This window comes from Procambarus clarkii, chromosome 81, assembly GCF_040958095.1.
Source record: "Procambarus clarkii isolate CNS0578487 chromosome 81, FALCON_Pclarkii_2.0, whole genome shotgun sequence".
Classification (NCBI taxonomy): Eukaryota; Metazoa; Arthropoda; class Malacostraca; order Decapoda; family Cambaridae; genus Procambarus; species Procambarus clarkii.
In genome coordinates, this window is record NC_091230.1 from 15,800,163 (window position 1) to 15,818,747 (window position 18,585).

Consider the following 18,585-nt stretch of genomic DNA (forward strand, 5'->3'; position numbering starts at 1 on the left):
ACAAGATAAAAGGAAAGGTGGGGGAGGGGCATCGTTGCCCCCCTACCCTCCCCCCCCCCCCGCCCCTACTACAGGAAGTAATAAATGTTATCTACAAACTCATCTCCAGACCCTCAGCATCACACATATTCAACCCTCTCCTACAAGAACATAAGGGGCCCTGACTCAGGTTTTGCATTATATATATATATATATATATATATATATATATATATATATATATATATATATAATATATATATATATATTATATTTTATAACATTATTATGATGATGAGAGAAGGTCGTGTGTGTTGCGTGCGACTATGGAAACGGACAGTGGGTGTGAGGACCTGATTGAAATTGAAAAAAGTTTGAGGTAAAATACACACAAAGGGATGAGGTAGCTCAAGCTATTCTCACCCCGTTCAGTACAACGTGTTAATACATACATAGACACACATCACAAGCAATAAACATATTACTAAACATTCTGAGAGATAAACATATACATTTCCTCCTTTACACAAGTAGCGGACCTGATCGATTCCCTGCGGACTCACTACATACACCATCACATTTTTAGACTGAACTCTTAAAATTCTCTAACCATCACTTGGAAGAACCAGCAGCCTGTGCGCCGCGCCTGGACCTGTCACCACAGGTATTCAAGAATCCTCTGTAGAGCTTCCCTGTCATCTCACATGTGACAGGGAACTAGGTACTGATCGGATAACTTGACTTCTTGAGATGATTTCGGGGCTTGGCGTCCCCACGGCCCGGTCCTCGACCAGGCCTTCTTTTTATTACACCCCCCCTCCTGGAAGCAGTCCGTAGTAGCTGTCTAACTCCCAAGTACCTATTTACTGCTAGGTGAACAAGGGCATCAGGATGAAATAAACTGTCCATTTGTTTCCGCCTCCACCGGGGATCGAAGCCGGAACCTCAGTACTACGAATCCGAAGCACTGTCCACTCAGCTGTTAGGCCCCCCCTGATTTTGCAATGATTTTGTATTTTAAAGTTTGTTGGTAAGAGAATTTTTTTCACCTTTCTCATGATGCCAAATTTCAAAGCGTATTTCTCCTGTCGAAAGGCAAATTAATTGTAAATCAACCACCCCTTGCTTTACCTACTGTCCTCTTGTCTAGTTCTTTTATATTATTAACGTGCTGAGTATTCGATCAGTGCAAAGTTAATGAATCAAAACGAATGCAGATGAAGCGTCTTTCAGACAGTTCTGGCCACCGTAGGAAAATACGGTGTTCCAGGACCAGTACAGGTGGTGGACGGTGCTTCAGGACCAGTACAGGTGGTGGACGGTGCTTCAGGACCAGTACAGGCGGTGGACGGTGCTTCAGGACCAGTACAGGTGGTGGACGGTGCTTCAGGACCATACCCAGACCAGAACAGGTGGCGCTGTCCGGATAAAAGTACGGAAGTCAAGAAACAATGTGGTGGACAGATGCGTCTCACGAACACAAGTCGGGGCACTGCAAGCGGCAGAAGCCATTCAATATGCAGGCGCCAGAGGCAGTGCAAGTGAAGAAGGAAAGATAGCTTGGGAACTCGCTCCTCGCCCTTCCTCCCACGGGGACCCGCCAGAGAATGTACACTTTCCTGGGGCCCGCAGGAAGTGAACCATCTATCAACACCGAGACTCGTGTTCCAGCAGGCACCTGGAGGGTGTTCCAGCAGGCACCTGGAGGGTGTTCCAGCAGGCACCTGGAGGGTGTTCCAGCAGGCACCTGGAGGGTGTTCCAGCAGGCACCTGGAGGGTGTTCCAGCGGGCACCTGGAGGGTGCTCCGGCGGGCACCTGGAGGGTGTACCAGCAGGCACCTGGAGGGTGTTCCGGCGGGCACCTGGAGGGTGTTCCGGCGGGCACCCGGAGGGTGTTCCGGCGGGCACCCGGAGGGTGTTCCGCTGGAACGGGGGGAAGGTAGAGTCAGAGTCCACTTGAGGGGTCGTCACGCGGGGAAGGGAGTTTGGAAGGTCCTGAACATTTTCTCTCTCTCGTTCTGGGTGATTACTTATTATATTTGGTCGTTTACAAACTGGTATGCCAAGAGTGAAATTTATAGATTAATGGCCAGGGTCACGGGCGGCCGTGTCCAGGGTCACGGGCGGCCGTGTCCAGGGTCACGGGCGGCCGTGTCCAGGGTCACGGAGGCGCCATAAGCGCTCCCACCAACACAGGTGCATCTAGAAGAGAACTGCAATTCGGCTTAACAAGGCTGCAACTCCTGTAATTAAGAGTCAGTAGCGTCAATTTCCACTTTTTATCGCTGTTATGGGTGAAAGGTCAGGACGCGACCAGACCTTGTAAGGGAGAGTTATTCTGCGGTGGGAAAGGAGGGGAGAAATCCTTAGAACTATAATGGTTAGTTTAACAAAGTGATTCAGCTAGTGATCAATAATTTAGTACAGCAATAACAAGGTCATTGGCGCCTATAACAGCAACATTTATAGAACTTTTGTAGAAGGTAAGGAAATCTTGACTGTACCGTCAAGGTACAGTCAAGGGGGGACACTAAAAAGCCCCGAAATCATCTCAAGATATAACCTCAAGATAACCGTGCGGATAATATCCACGAGGTACCGAGAGTGGTGAATCCATTTCAGGACTTTCACCATTAATTTGCAGATCTGCGTTTTCCCTCTTGTGATGTTAGTAGAGTTTTTTATTTATTAAGTGTTCTTTACTCGGCGAAGCCTAATTAAAGTGGATGCGAGGAAAGAGTGGGAGGGAGGGAGGGAGGGAGGGAGGGAGGGAGGGAGGGAAGAGTGTGTGGAAGAGGGAGACGAGACAGCGTGAGTACCAAAGTACATCTCTGACAAACATTATTATTTGGACAGGCACCAGCAAGGTAGTCATCTCACCCGTTGCTCTGTGCAGAGATATCCGTACCCAACCGGTTATGTTACTGTATGGACGTTGGGGGGGGGGGGGGGGGTGTACGGGCAGGTGTACGGGCGTGGGGGTGTACGGGCGTGGGGGTGTACGGACACGGGGATGTGGGCACACACGAGTGTATACACTATATAGTGACATCTTCCTGTCATTCTCCCTATGCCACTCCCTCTCCTTCCTATCCCTCCTTGACTTTTCCTCCCCCCTTTCCCTCCCCTCTCACATGCCCCCAAGGTTCCCCCCCCCCCCTTACTTTCCGCCAGGAGAGGTCGCCAGGGGTCAGGTTCCACCTCTGTCCTTTGTCCGTAGCGAGCTCTGTGACCTCTGACCCCAAGGTTGATTAGGGGAGGGGCGGAGCATTCAAGAGAAAGTGGGAATAGGGGTATAGAAGCAAGAGTTCCACGTAAAAAGAAATATATATATTATATACCACCTATTACCCTTCGTGGGTCATAGGGAAATTTTAATTTATAGATTTTAGTCTATAGTTTAAACACGTGTTCACATGTTGACTCATCGTAAGATGTGAACACGTGTCGAACATGTGGAGCCGCGTGAACATATTTGTTTACGTGCTGAGCAATCAGCTGGTTGGTAAAAGTTGAGCCACGTGGTCGAGTTTGTTTATATTGGTGACGATCAGCTGACCAAGTGTTTCTTTCCTCCAAGCACGAACTTTAAATACAAATTCAGTTACCAGATCTACAGAATCCTGGGGCCAGATTCACGAAGCAGTTACGCAAGTACTTACGAACGTGTACATCTTTCCTCAATCTTTGACGGCTTCGGTTACATTTATTAAACAGTTTACAAGCAGGAAAACTTCCAATCAACTGTTGTTATTGTTATAAACAGCCTCCTGGTGCTTCGAGCTCATTAACTGTTTAATTATTGTAAACAAAGCCGCCAAAGATTGAGAAAAGATGTACAGGTTCGTAAGTGCTTGCGTAACTGCTTCGTGAATCTGACCCCTGGTGACTACAATAGGATGGTGTGGGACACAATTCCAGACTCGCAAACGATTCAGACTAATCCTGGAGTATGCAGCTCCAGCCTGGAGTCCATACCAGGTTAAACACAAGACAAAGTTAGAGAAGATTCGGAGATATGCCAAAATACTAGTCCCAGAACTGAGAAGTATGAGCTACGAGAAAAGGTTACGGGAGCTAAACCTCACGTCTCTGGAAGACACAAGAGTAAGGGGAGACATGATAACCACCTACAAAATTCTCAGGGGAATTAACAGGGTGGACAAAGACAAACTATTTAACACGGGTAGAATACGAACAAGGGGACACAAGTGGAAATAGAATACCCAAATGAGCCACATAAAAATTAGAAAGAATTTGTCAGTGTCAGAGTAGTTAGTAAATGGAATGCAGTGATGTGGTGGAGGCTGACTCCATACATAGTTTCAAATGAAGATATGATAGAGCCCAGTAGGCTCAGGAACCTGTACACCAGTTGATTGACAGTTGAGAGTCGGGACCAAAGAGCCAAAGCTTAACCCCCGCAAGCACAATTAGGTGAGTACAAACCTGGAAGACTAGAAACTTGGAAGACGTGACGTTCCCTCCGGCCACAGTCGGAAGACCCAATACTCTCTCACACTGGAAGACACGAAGCTCATCTGAATAAAAAAAAAGCTCGGAAATTCGGTGCTTCCTCCAGGTACTGGGTGGTGGAAGACTGCGCCTCCTCCAGGTACTGGGTGGTGGAAGACTGCGCCTCCTCCAGGTACTGGGTGGTGGAAGACTGCGCCTCCTCCAGGTACTGGGTGGTGGAAGACTGCGCCTCCTCCAGGTACTGGGTGGTGGAAGACTGCGCCTCCTCCAGGTACTGGGTGGTGGAAGACTGCGCCTCCTCCAGGTACTGGGTGGTGGAAGACTGCGCCTCCTCCAGGTACTGGGTGGTGGAAGACTGCGCCTCCTCCAGGTACTGGGTGGTGGAAGACTGCGCCTCCTCCAGGTACTGGGTGGTGGAAGACTGCGCCTCCTCCAGGTACTGGGTGGTGGAAGACTGCGCCTCCTCCAGGTACTGGGTGGTGGAAGACTGCGCCTCCTCCAGGTACTGGGTGGTGGAAGACTGCGCCTCCTCCAGGTACTGGGTGGTGGAAGACTGCGCCTCCTCCAGGTACTGGGTGGTGGAAGACTGCGCCTCCTCCAGGTACTGGGTGGTGGAAGACTGCGCCTCCTCCAGGTACTGGGTGGTGGAAGACTGCGCCTCCTCCAGGTACTGGGTGGTGGAAGACTGCGCCTCCTCCAGGTACTGGGTGGTGGAAGACTGCGCCTCCTCCAGGTACTGGGTGGTGGAAGACTGCGCCTCCTCCAGGTACTGGGTGGTGGAAGACTGCGCCTCCTCCAGGTACTGGGTGGTGGAAGACTGCGCCTCCTCCAGGTACTGGGTGGTGGAAGACTGCGCCTCCTCCAGGTACTGGGTGGTGGAAGACTGCGCCTCCTCCAGGTACTGGGTGGTGGAAGACTGCGCCTCCTCCAGGTACTGGGTGGTGGAAGACTGCGCCTCCTCCAGGTACTGGGTGGTGGAAGACTGCGCCTCCTCCAGGTACTGGGTGGTGGAAGACTGCGCCTCCTCCAGGTACTGGGTGGTGGAAGACTGCGCCTCCTCCAGGTACTGGGTGGTGGAAGACTGCGCCTCCTCCAGGTACTGGGTGGTGGAAGACTGCGCCTCCTCCAGGTACTGGGTGGTGGAAGACTGCGCCTCCTCCAGGTACTGGGTGGTGGAAGACTGCGCTTCCTCCAGGTACTGGGCGGTGGAAGACTGCGCTTCCTCCAGGTACTGGGTGGTGGAAGACTACGCCTCCTCCAGGTACAGATGTGGAGACGGGCCTCCAGGTTCCAAGTGCCTGCAGGAGTATCGTGTAAGGTGCTGGTGGCGAGGATGTGGTCCAAGAGGCTTGGAGACGGAGCCACAATAGATTGTTTACAAGAACAAAGATGTCCCGAGACAGCTGGTGTACACAGGAGTATGAGCGCGAGCGGTAGTCTGTCTGTGGTATACAAAAAGATCGCATTCCAAAACTTTAATCTAGCAGAACGGAATCTAGTAAGGAGTTGAATGTGAGCGCCAAGAGAATGACAACTTGCCTCAATTCGGCACGATAATCCCCCGCTTCATGAAGATGAACGATAATTCGTATAATTATCCAGTGCTCATAATACGAGATTATTTGCGGCGAAATTATAGATGGCGAAACCTTCTCCGGAAATGGCATTGAAGTAGCTGTGTAATGTGTTTAGATTCACTAGTACCGACGCTCATTTGTTTGATATCGGGATTTGCTTTCATTCCCTTATACTGTACATCACCGGATGTTGACAAAAGCTAGCTATTTGAACTTCTGGATGTATAGATATATAACTTCTGCGGGGATATATAGATAAACATTTTGACAGTATAGTTGAATATCAGAGCAAATAGGGGAACTTTTGACAAGCCGGCGGCTTCATGTCCTCGTCCACTAGTGTGTTAGTGGCCCTCAGGTCAATTCAGGTATCCATTAGTGGTGACTGGTCTGACAACCGCCTGACCTGACTAGCGGCGGGTAATATGATAGAACACTTCCACCCTCACTCTCCTTATCAACCCGTGTCACGCGTCACCCCCAGGCCCTTCCCTCCACCACTCCCTCACTCACCACCACCACCACTCCCTGACTCACCACCACCACCACTCCCTGACTCACCACCACCACTCCCTGACTCACCACCACCACCACTCCCAGACTCACCACCACCACCACTCCCAGACTCACCACCACCACCACTCCCAGACTCACCACCACCACCACTCCCAGACTCACCACCACCACCACTCCCAGACTCACCACCACCACCACTCCCTGACTCACCACCACCACTCCCTGACTCACCACCACCACTCCCTGACTCACCACCACCACTCCCAGACTCACCACCACCACCACCACTCCCAGACTCACCACCACCACCACCACTCCCAGACTCACCACCACCACCACCACTCCCTGACTCACCACCACCACCACCACCACCACCACTCCCTGACTCACCACCACCACCACTCCCTGACTCACCACCACCACCACTCCCTCACTCACCACCACCACTCCCTCACTCACCACCACCACTCCCTCACTCACCACCACCACTCCCTCACTCACCACCACCACTCCCTCACTCACCACCATTACAGATCACTCATGATAAGTATCTGCCGGATGTACTAAATACAGTTACTTACCAACAAACGTCTGAGGCCAAGGTAACGGGCCCTTCCCTCCCCCCTACCACCTCCCAGCTTACCCTTCATCAACGTGTTCACCTCAAGTGTTCTTCACACTACACGTAACAAAGAACAGATACTGGCCCGCAGAAGAACTAAGAAGACTCGCGTTCAAGAAAGGAAAATGCAAATTTGGAGTTAAATCATGCAGGAGCGGAAGTGCGGAGAATGCAGGCAACACTGTAACAGGTGGGAGGCGACGGAGACAGGTGTGGAGAGGACAGCGCGAGGCGCATCCTTCCTGCTGGGGTGTCCACCCTGCACTGATGGCCTTTGTCCCTCTCCCTTCCCTCCTCGCCCTCCCCTGTCACCGTCATGGGCGTCCCTCACCCCCTCCCCTGGTCAGGATAATCCCCCACCCACTCCCTCTCCCCTGGTCTGGATCAACCCCCCACCCACCCCCTCCCCTGGTCTGGATCAACCCCCACCCCCCTCCCCTGGTCAGGATCAACCCCCACCCACCCCCTCCCCCTGGTCTGGATCAACCCCCACCCACCCCCCTCCCCCTGGTCTGGATCAACCCCCACCCACCCCCTCCCCTGGTCTGGATCAACCCCCACCCCACCCCCTCCCCTGGTCAGGATCAACCCCCACCCACCCCCCTCCCCTGGTCAGGATCAACCCCCACCCACCCCCTCCCCTGGTCAGGATCAACCCCCACCCACCCCCTCCCCTAGTCAGGATCAACCCCCAACTCCCCCTGCCAGAAAACGCGGACGAGGAACTTTCTTACATATTTCTTGGTCGCAAGATTCGTCAACTGGGTGACGGGAAGTGACCGACGAGACCGCTCTGCTGCCCCCAAGTGTTGATGAGTGTCGTCTGGTGTGTGCGTGTCCCCGTGGCACGCACACAGCACCAGCAGGCAGGCATGTAGCGACCGTGACCCCGTGGGTACCCCAGCCTGGGTCACCCACAGAAGCTCGCACATGGCGGCCATGACCGTTACCTGTAGCATTACGCCGGGCGGGAGATCATCGTACCGCCGCACCACCCGCCAAACCGGTTCCTGGCCGCCAATGAATGAGAAAAGTGAAAACATCACTCACTTGTCGTACGCACCCTCCACGAAAGCATCGTTTCCGCCTTACGAACGCCAGATTTAGAGCTGTTTACTCATGGATTTATTTTGGCGTAATGTGAGGTTGTTGTTAACCCGGAGGTGGGGTTGTGGAGGCGCACGACGGCCAAGAATGGCAGGAATGGGAGCGGCTGTTACCGTGGTGCGGGTTCGGGGGCGTTGTTGGTCTGACCCTCAGCCTCCGGCTCCTGCCTCCACCACTGACCAAGATCAAGTATATGTGGAGGTCGCCAGGCACGGATCTCCCTCCCCCCTCATCCTCCACCAGACACGCATCTCGCACACTCATAATGTTTAGTGATATACAAGTTAAATCGGCTATCTAGGCTACATGTAGTCATCCCGTCATCAACGCCACCACAACATAACCACCACCAGCATCATGACCTACCACCACAACACCACCACCACAGCATCACAACCACACTCCACAGCTTCATCACTATGCCACAGGAAACAACCAAACGACCCAAGGAATAAAGGTCGCCATCTCTTCAATGTCTAGTGTGTGGGTTTGGTCAACAACCAAACCAGTATTGCAATACCATTCACTTGTTCGTATATCCACTGCAGCCTCTATGCATGACTAACTCCATAACCCATATTACGAACCTTTTATAACCTTGGTTATTTATACTCGCAAAAGACGATCATTAACCCAACTATAACAAAGATATTCCAATTAGTTTATCCGGAATAAATAATATGTAATATTTTAAACAAATCTGAAACTGTTGCTTATTAAAAACAAACTATTTTCTTTCTATCTTATTTTCTCTCTTTTTTTTTTTGCCGGATGTTATCTGGCTGTTGTGGAAAAACCTGTTCAGTTGCTGAGATAAGACACTCTTCCCCCCCCCTCCCTGTCATTATCTGAGTGGGGACGTCAATCTCCCGTGCAAACTGTTTTTTTAAACGATAATTGTGTAGTAAGTTCTGGTGGTAATACTGTGATGGATATTTGGGCGAGTTACCCACACGAGGATATACGGTAATCCAGATATTATGTTAATAATCCACACTGGCTTCACTATAATGGCTAGCCAGCTGGCCTCTGGAGTTCCAGGTCTGGGTCTTGGGGTTCCCTCCAGTGTTCAAGCTGAAGTCACGTTGGGCCCATGGGAAAAATCTGCGGTCTATGAAGCCATTAAATGTGTCGTTTTACAAATGTCCAGGAGAGACTTAACCAGATGTCTGCATTCAGGATCTAAGAAACATGGGTACCAAAGGGCCTGGCCTTGAGATGATTTCGGGGCTTTTAGTGTCCCCACGGCCCGGTCCTCGACCAGGCCTCCACCCCCAGGAAGCAGCCCGTAACAGCTGACTAACACCCAGGTACCTATTTACTGCTAGGTAAAAGGGGCATAGGATGAAAGAAACTCTGCCCATTGTTTCTCGCCGGCGCCCGGGATCGAACCTGGGACCACAGGATCATAAGTCCAGCGTGCTGTCCGCTCGGCCGACCGGCTCACCACAGTGGTCCCGGGATCATGGACTGGCTCTTGACAGATACAAACGACCACGAGAGGTAATTGAGACAGCCTGCATTCCCGTGAGAAACAAGGGGATAACCGTTCACTGTTTCAACCAGCTGTTATGTGACGAACATGACCGTATATCAACAATCAAACTCTCAGACTTTTTGAGAACTAAACAAGTTCCTTAATTTTTATGGCCTAAAGCCTGGACGGCTGCTGAGACAGAATAAACACCTAGAAAGCACAAGGCGGGAGATCTTGCACATGAGGAGGCGGACATAACAGCTTGCGGGGGTGGTACTGGGGGAAGGGTATTACCAGTGCCAGGCAGGAGTGCGGTAAGTACATTAAGCGACCATTATGATCAAAGGGGTGTGGTATGTAGGCCGCAGGTAAGGGTATGTAATGGGTGGTAGTGTGGAGGTGCTGGGTGGAGAGGGTGGGAGGCAGTGGATGAAAGGGTGGGGAGTGGGTGAGGCTGGTAGGCGTTGGTAAAAATGGATGGCAGAGATAAGGGCGTTTTGGGTGGAGGGTGGTGGGTGTGGGTGGAGGGCGGTGGGTGTGGAGCGGTGGGCGTGGGTGGTGGTGTATGAGTAGCAAGAACTAGGGGTGGGTCAATAACCTGTGGGTGGTGGGCGGACCTGCCGGAAACAAGGAACACAAAGCCACCTCCCGCCTCACAAACACTCCTCCACACCTGCCACACCATTTATCACTCGTATAACAAAAATATAAATAAATCGACGCTTATTTAAATTACAGAATATAGATGAACGATAGTCCGTAAGCCCATTTCAGTATTATTTAAAAATCGCTCAGTGTTTCCCATGGACGATACCACAGTCGGTAAGATTTGAAGTCAAATCATGGCTGACTAATGCATTAGGCTGTGACCACATTGTATGTTAAATCAAACCACCTCAACTACCCATACTGCCTCGACTGATAAGTCACTAACAATAACATCAGTCAGTTGTAGGAGACAAAGTTAATACATCATTAGCGGAGATGCAAGATAAGGATCCCGCGTGTATCAGTTGTCGGTCTAATGACTGGTTCCCATCTTGCAAAAAGCATGATAATTACCCAGAACATTGATGTGACCTCCGGCAGGTGGTTGATAATGCAGGCTTACTGTACACTGTTGGCAATGGAGGTTTCCCGTCTGTACAAGTCTCTATTGCCTTGAACATCATTTCAAAGGAGATCTGCGTTGGTTAACGTTAGTTGGACAGTTACAGGCCATTTCGTTCGTAAGACGGTTAACAAACCGCTTTGTTTTATTAAAGCCAACTTAGCTTGGTCTGATCTAGCGGCTGCTGAGAGCAACCTAGCTTATCACAACCAATTCTAGTCTAAGCTAATGATATCCCGTATAGTTTCATCGCTTAGAAAACAAGTATGTGCGAAACGTCTGTTAACTATTTGACTCCACATAACAATATCCGCTAACATTGAGGGTAATTAATATTTCCGTTAAGATAGTAATCTTGTGGACCGTTTTCCTCGGGCTTAACCGAGTGTTGTCTCATAAAATACCAAGATCCTGTATTTCTCCTGACGATAATAACACATTGTAGACGATAATAGTTGATACTGTCGCCGGTAGAGGCCGAGAGTAGGTCGTTGGGCGGGGTCCCGGGGTCAGTTTAAGGGGGCGGAAACATGCCGGCCGGCCACCTGTCGGAGGGCGACGACTCCCATCTTCCAGTCATATGACCCGGGCGGGGCCTGAATGTGTTTTGTTTTAGTTTAGTTCACTGGTCATAGTCTCGCCATATCTGAACAGTCAGAATCCAGGACACCTCCACTAAGTCACCACCAGAAGCTAATATATATTCCCGGACGCAAATTTTGACACCTGAATCCAGGACATGTCCTGGAAAATAGGAAGGTGTGGCAACCGTCGTGTAGAGCCAGGGCGGGGGTGTCCACACACACACGCTCAGGGCGGGAGACGAACCCAGGGCACCAGAGCCCGGGCCAGAGAGGCAGACGAGTTAGCGGGACAGTCATAATCCACTTTAGACAGAATAATGTAAATAGAGCGTGCGTCTGTCAGTTCCCCGGACAAGACTTTAAATTCAAATCCACCAACAAATTCTAAATCCGCCAACAAATTCTAAATCCGCCAACAAAGAAATCCAGTTTCGCCATCAAAAAATCTTATTCCGCCAACAGAAAAATCCAAATCCGGCAACAAAGAAATCCAAATTTACCAAGAAAATCAAAATCCGGCAACAAAGAAATCCTATTACGCAAACAAAGAAATCGAATTCCTCCAACCAAAAAAAAAAAATCCAATTCCGCATTTTAAATATACGAATTCAAAATATGAAAATCCAATTCCTTGTATATTTACATGAATTATTTGTATTACATCAAGAATGGGTTCGAGAACCACCACGAGTATAGTCTCTAGGTTAAGTAAACCTTACAGGCAATGCAGGAATATATACATAGAGGTATACCTCACTTTTGTGTATGTAGAGTGAGAGTTCTAGTCTTGGACGTGTTCAGGACTTGTTGGTTAGTCAGTAAACTGTTTTTGGTAGATTTTCGAATCCTTCGGAAGTTGATAAAACTTAAATCCAACACCGAACCAAGGCATCAAGCCTATCAACATTTAATATTTAAGGTATTTATTTTAATTTATTAATTTAGAAATTATTATTAAATGGATTTTCGTACAAAATCCTTTTTTTCGGTAAATCCCTTGGCCATAATCTATATAGTTAACACACCACAGATGTGTATTAATGTCTTTTGTATATGCAACAACCTTTAAAATTGCAAATGCTTCATGTTTAGAAAGTACTGTTTGTGGAATAAACTTATTTTCCGCTTTGTGTTGCAGGAACAGTTAAAAGAATTCAAATTTGTTGCAACATCGTGTGACAACTGCTGCAATGTTGCCACGCCCACGGACACACCAGGGGCCAGATTCACGAAAGCACTTACGCAAACACTTACGAACCTGTACATCTTTTCTCAATCTTTGGCGGCGTTTTTTTCAATTATTAAACAGTTAATGAGCTCCGAAGCACCAGGAGGCTGTTTATAACAATAACAACAGTTGATTGGCAAGTTTTCATGCTTGTAAACTGTTTAATAAATGTAACCAAAGCCGTCAAAGATTGAGGAAAGATGTACACGTTCGTAAGTGCTTGCGTAAGTGTTTTCGTGAATCTGGCCCTGGCAGGTGCTTAAAGTTGTTCTATCACCTGATACGTTGCATTTTGTGGAGTCAACTAATCCGTTCAATATGCTTGAGGTTTTAGTAAAAAAATAAAGCTGCGTAATATTGACTTTTTCTATATATCGGCCTTGAGACGTTCAAGTGGGTTGCTTGGGATCATGTTTCTGATCGGTCAAAAATGTTTATTTTTCACGAAGTAGGAAATTTGGTTAAGTTAGGGCCGGGCGGGACCAAGTTATGGCGCGAACGTCGGGCAGGCATATTCAAATTTAAATTCAAATTTGTATTCAGCCAACCAAGCAAGCACACTTCTACATGCATAGAAGATGAGTTACATAAAATAATGTTGGGTTTATAGGTAGAGAAAGTACATACAATACCTAAAGCCACTAATACGCATAGCGTTTCGGGCAAGCCTCATGCATCACGACCGTCTCGTAAACTCAGATATTCACAATATATTTGACAGTACGGTTTAATACAAATTGAAAATAAGTACAATTCCTGACTGCTAGGAATAGTACATAATTACACTTGTGCTGTTACTTTTACCTCCCCATATTCGGAGGATGGGTTGCCCTCTCACATCATCACAACTCGTACATTATTTCCCTCATTTAAACTTGTGGTGAGGTGACCTGCGACTCTTGTTGGAGAGAGGGTAGAGGGGAAAGTGTTGGAGAGAGGGTAGAGGGGGAAGTGTTGGAGAGAGGGTAGAGGGGGAAGTGTTGGAGAGAGGGTAGAGGGGGAAGTGTTGGAGAGAGGGTAGAGGGGGAAGTGTTGGAGAGAGGGTAGAGGGGGAAGTGTTGGAGAGAGGGTAGAGGGGGAAGTGTTGGAGAGAGGGTAGAGGGCGAAGTGTTGGAGAGAGGGTAGAGGGCGAAGTGTTGGAGAGAGGGTAGAGGGGGAAGTGTTGGAGAGAGGGTAGAGGGGGAAGTGTTGGAGAGAGGGTAGAGGGGGAAGTGTTGGAGAGAGGGTAGAGGGGGAAGTGTTGGAGAGAGGGTAGAGGGGGAAGTGTTGGAGAGAGGGTAGAGGGCGAAGTGTTGGAGAGAGGGTAGAGGGGGAAGTGTTGGAGAGAGGGTAGAGGGGGAAGTGTTGGAGAGAGGGTAGAGGGGGAAGTGTTGGAGAGAGGGTAGAGGGGGAAGTGTTGGAGAGAGGGTAGAGGGGGAAGTGTTGGAGAGAGGGTAGAGGTGGAGTGTTGGAGAGAGGGTAGAGGGGGAAGAGGATTATTGTTTGCTTCTGGCGATGTGTTTACTGACAATGTGGAAAATGGGGTCACTGTTGGTTCTGGATTGTTGCTCATTGCGCTCTAATGCTCCCCCATCATCGTGGTCTAATACTGCCCTTCATCGTGGTTGTGATGGGCTGGTGAGGTCTAGCGATGAGTTACACCTGTGTACATTTATGCGCGCGCGCGCACACACACACACACACAGTATATCTTGAGATTCTTGGTTATCTTCAGATGATTTCTGGGACTTTATCTTAGCGTCCCCGGGGCCCGGTCCTCGACCGGGCCTCATTTTTGTTACACACCGTCAGGAAACAGTCCGTAGCAGGTGTCTAACTCTCGGGTACCTATTTACTGTTAGGTGAACATGGGCATCAGGGTGAAATAGACTTTTGCCCATTTGTTTCCGTCTCCACCGGGCAGTATATGATTGCCATATGATGTTCTTATGATTGCCATCACAGAGCAAGCAACGGTAGGTTGTTGCTTTGCATATGGACCTTCGAACCCGGAACCTCAGGACTACGAATCCGCAGCGCTGTCCACTCAGCTGTCAGGCCCCAAGGATAAATATAATATTGACTTAAAAGCCAAAGCATCATTGTGCACAGTCTTACCCTTCAACCAGATAAACACACAACCTCATCAATCACCTGCGTCTTTGCTTATGAGGCTAGTGACAGGTGTTTTACTTAACAATTTTATGAAGAAACTCCTTAAATCCTGAAGTGTATTGAACACGACAGATTCTCGATACTTCAGCAATAATAAACTAGAAGGTACGGAGCCCAAAATACCATCTGCAATATAGACCAAGGCTCCATTGGCCACTGCTCTTCAAACTCGAAACTAAATGACAAGAATTACCTGTGTCAAGATGTAGGTTGGTCATTATATAAATAATGAAATAATATATAAATGCTGCCCGAAACACTATGCGTACTAGTGGCTTTATGTATTGTATGTACTAGCTCTATCTATAAATCCAACATTATGTTTGTAACTAATCCTCTGTGTGTACTTTTACCTGAATAAACATTTGATTTGAAATCCGGTAGAGGAAGAATCAGTAACCAGTGGCGCCTAAGTCTATATGGCATATGGTAAGTTTAAATTTTAAAATTTTGCCCCGAGGGGCGAGTTTATAGGGCAGCGTCACTCAGCCTGTGAGTGGACACACCGCCATAGCAGCATGTACAACACTCCCCAATAGGAAGAAAACCCGCTGGGTTGTTCATCCTGTCACTTGTACCCAGACACAGCTGGGACTTGCTTAACTGTCTCAAGTATATGGTATTTTGCAAACTCTACAAGCTACAAAAACTGAAGGTTTCAAACATAATAAATACTAAGAAGCCTATCCCTCGAAGAATTTTTGTTTTAAAAGACCAGGCATAGAGCTAATTTAAGCCTCTATAACACCGGTTCAGTATAAGAAAGAGCCCTTGGTGAATGCTTAACAAAAACCTTGTTAAGTTTAATGCGTGATATTCTTGTAAATTTTTACAAGAATTTAAATTTAAATTTTGCTTAAATTTAAATTTAAATTTAAAATTTAAATTTTGCCCCGAGGGGCGAGTTTATTGTTAGAAAACAACGTTGAGATGGATCACTGGAGGTTAAGACAGAATAATCCAGCCAACATCCACTCGTAGTCAGGATGTTTACCAAAGGTCGCGCCCAAGTCGACCTTTGACCTGACCTAACGGGCAACTCCACATAACTTGACCTTGACAACGTGCCTTTAAGCGCACCCAATTTTTTGTTAACGGCTGGTAACCATGGCGCCTCATCAGTTTTATTAGTTTAAAACCAGTTTGACATGTTGTAAATAGTTCAGAACTTGTATATACTTACTACCATACGAGTTGGCGGAGGTAAACGTATTCAATGACTCACAAAAGGTTGTGTTGACATCGTTCGCCTTTTCTAATTGCTATTAACTTTACGATTCCCAGGTTATATGTAATTATCTTAATTATCTGCAGAACGCAAGAACATATATTAATGAGTGTTATATCGCCACTCAATCACCTGGTAACGTGTACTAACTTAATAGGCAATTTCCCGTACATAGGCTTCTTATGGGTTTTCAGACAAACAGCCTTCGGTATAAACAAATTATGAACATAAATACTAATACATAATTACATGAATACCTGAGTAGTTTTTTAATATATATTTACATAAATAGTATTTATTAGTATTTATTTCACCTCCACGATAGGCTTCCAAATAACACTATTTCGCTGGTGACAATGTTTCTTCAGTTTAGTTATATTAATGAGTGTTCTCGTTAAGACAGTGGATCAAGATGTAGTTTCATCAGGCTGTGGTGTTCCCACAACTGCTACAGGCACACGCAGCCTCGGCTACCTGTCACTGCTGTGGCTTAACAATGCTAAACCTTGTATGACAACTCGTCTGATGTTGCAGAGGTTAAATATGGTTAATGGTCTTGGTTCTGGGGCCATATTCCATACACCACGACTCGTACAGTTACCACTCCACTGGCACAGTATACAGTAAGTGTGGTCCAGTATTACCACACACCTTCCCTCCTTGAAATCTACGTTGAAGCCTACGATACCCATCCCTCCTAACCAAGCAACGACGATCCTTCATCCCGTGAGAACATGGGGGAACTACCCCTCCTCTCCCCACATACCATCCTCGCTCCCTACCCCACTCCTCTTCACCTCCCTATCCCACTCCCAAATGCCTTTTCAGCCGCTCATTGTACACCTTTGCATATCTCCCTTCTCTGCGTTACTCCTTTCTTCCTACCCCGCCCCCCTCCTCCCTTCACCTGTCACCTGCGCCGCCGTCTGTCCGATATCCGACGCTGTAGGGCTTCCGCCTCCCCCCCATCCAACACCAGATGATTCCTGCCCCCCTCCACCTCCAAGCCCAGATATTTCACCCCATCTCCATACCCTCCCGCCACGGGCCCTCCAGCGGAAGTTGGGTGAGCGTTCTCTCTCTTCCACTGGTCGTGTCTCGTATCCGTCGTGGTGTGTCCCTACCCGTCTATCGTCCTCTCTCATCCACCCTATATCCGTCTTTCGTTCTCACTCACTCACTCACTCACTCACTCACTCACTCACTCACTCACTCACCGGAACCCACCACCACCGTCACAACACCACCAATTACTCTGGCAGCTTTGCTCCAGCCAGGAGGCGGCGGGTGCCGGCACGTATTGTGTAATAAACTAAATATGTTCTCAAATTAATACTTTATATTACTATTTTGTGAATAATTAGGCCGGGGGTATGTGTGATGGTTGGGTTCTGTTGGCAATTATTTGTATTTACAGGACGTGGGTGATGCATACAGTGATTGGAAGAGGGAGGGAGCGAGGCACTGTGCCAGCTGCCCGTCCTCGTGTTACAACCCATTCTCGCACTTTCTTAGTCAATATTGACTTATTAAATAAGTGCATATGTGACATACTAATTTATTGTGAATATTTTAGTTTACCTTGGAAAGCTTCATAGAAAACACCGACCTTACCTAACCTTCTTAGTATGTTTACGAAGCAATAAGATGCTTATCTTAACATACTAAGAAGGTCAGGTAAGGTCGGTGTTTTCTATGAAGCTTTTCAAGGTAAACTAAAATATTCACAATAAATTAGTATGTCACATATGCACGTATTTAATAAGTCAATATTGACTATACGAAAGTGTGAAAACTGGTTGCTTGATAACGTTTCATTTGACCTATACTTTATCAAAGACAAAAACTGTCGTACAGGAAAATGGTAAACTCGCGGAATTGACCTAATGTCCCGTTTTCTGTTCGTGGGTTCTCTGGTTGGTTAGGTTAAAGCACTTAAGTACGACAATTTTTTGACGTTTTGGAGCGCTGGTGAGAACGGGCTGGTGCAAGAACAGTTTAAACATAATCAGTTGGGAGTCGTGTGTGGTGGACAGTCGCAAGGAGAGGTTTAGCGCCGGGATTAACGAGTATTTCGGTCATTGTATACGAGGCCGGGCTGGTGTTTGGGAGACACAGATAACCCTAACAGCCGTCGTGTCTCCGACAATAGGAAGCCAAATATTGACCCCGTCATTCACCGTGAATGTGGCTACAGAAAACGAGGCGTCATTAAGGGCAGACTGCAACAAAGCGCCACCGTGTCCGTCCTGCGTCGTATCTGACCTCTTCATCACCCTCGTAATTGTGGCTAGCAGGGAACCCGACCTGCTCACGATAATATCCGCTCGCCTCGCCCAGTCCTCCATAGCGCACAAGTTCTGGATTTGTTTTTATAATACATTTTTATTGAGTTTGTTACTACAGGGTTCTGAATCGTTTTTTAATAGACTGACAAGCCATTTTATAACGACAATTGGGGTTCCCATTCTCAGGGACAGTTAGGCTTATACAAGTCCTCGGTACAACTCTCAACTTTCTCTCACT

At 48.0% G+C, this 18,585-nt stretch overlaps 2 protein-coding genes across 3 annotated transcripts in view; one reads left to right on the top strand and one right to left on the bottom strand.

Moving 5' to 3' along the window:
- The window catches only part of LOC123773151 (neutral amino acid transporter 9), a 66,109-nt gene that overhangs the window by 2,119 nt on the left and 45,405 nt on the right, over window positions 1-18,585 (top strand). The gene's annotated exons all lie outside the window — the stretch shown is intronic.
- LOC138358071 (apolipoprotein A-IV-like) lies at window positions 4,517-8,111 on the bottom strand. The gene is made up of 2 exons (XM_069315542.1): window positions 7,905-8,111; window positions 4,517-5,686 (listed from the first exon to the last, which is right to left on the bottom strand). The coding sequence occupies exons 1-2, from the start codon at window positions 8,109-8,111 to the stop codon at window positions 4,517-4,519; spliced, it is 1,377 nt and encodes a 458-aa protein (XP_069171643.1).

Coding starts and splice junctions, on each gene's coding strand:
- LOC138358071 (XM_069315542.1), bottom strand. CDS start 8,111: ATGGCCGCCATGTGCGAGCTTCTGTGGGTGACCCAGGCTGGGGTACCC. Junction 5,687..7,904: donor ATCTTGCGACCAAGAAATAT/GTAAGAAAGTTC, acceptor TCCACCACCCAG/TACCTGGAGGAAGCGCAGTC.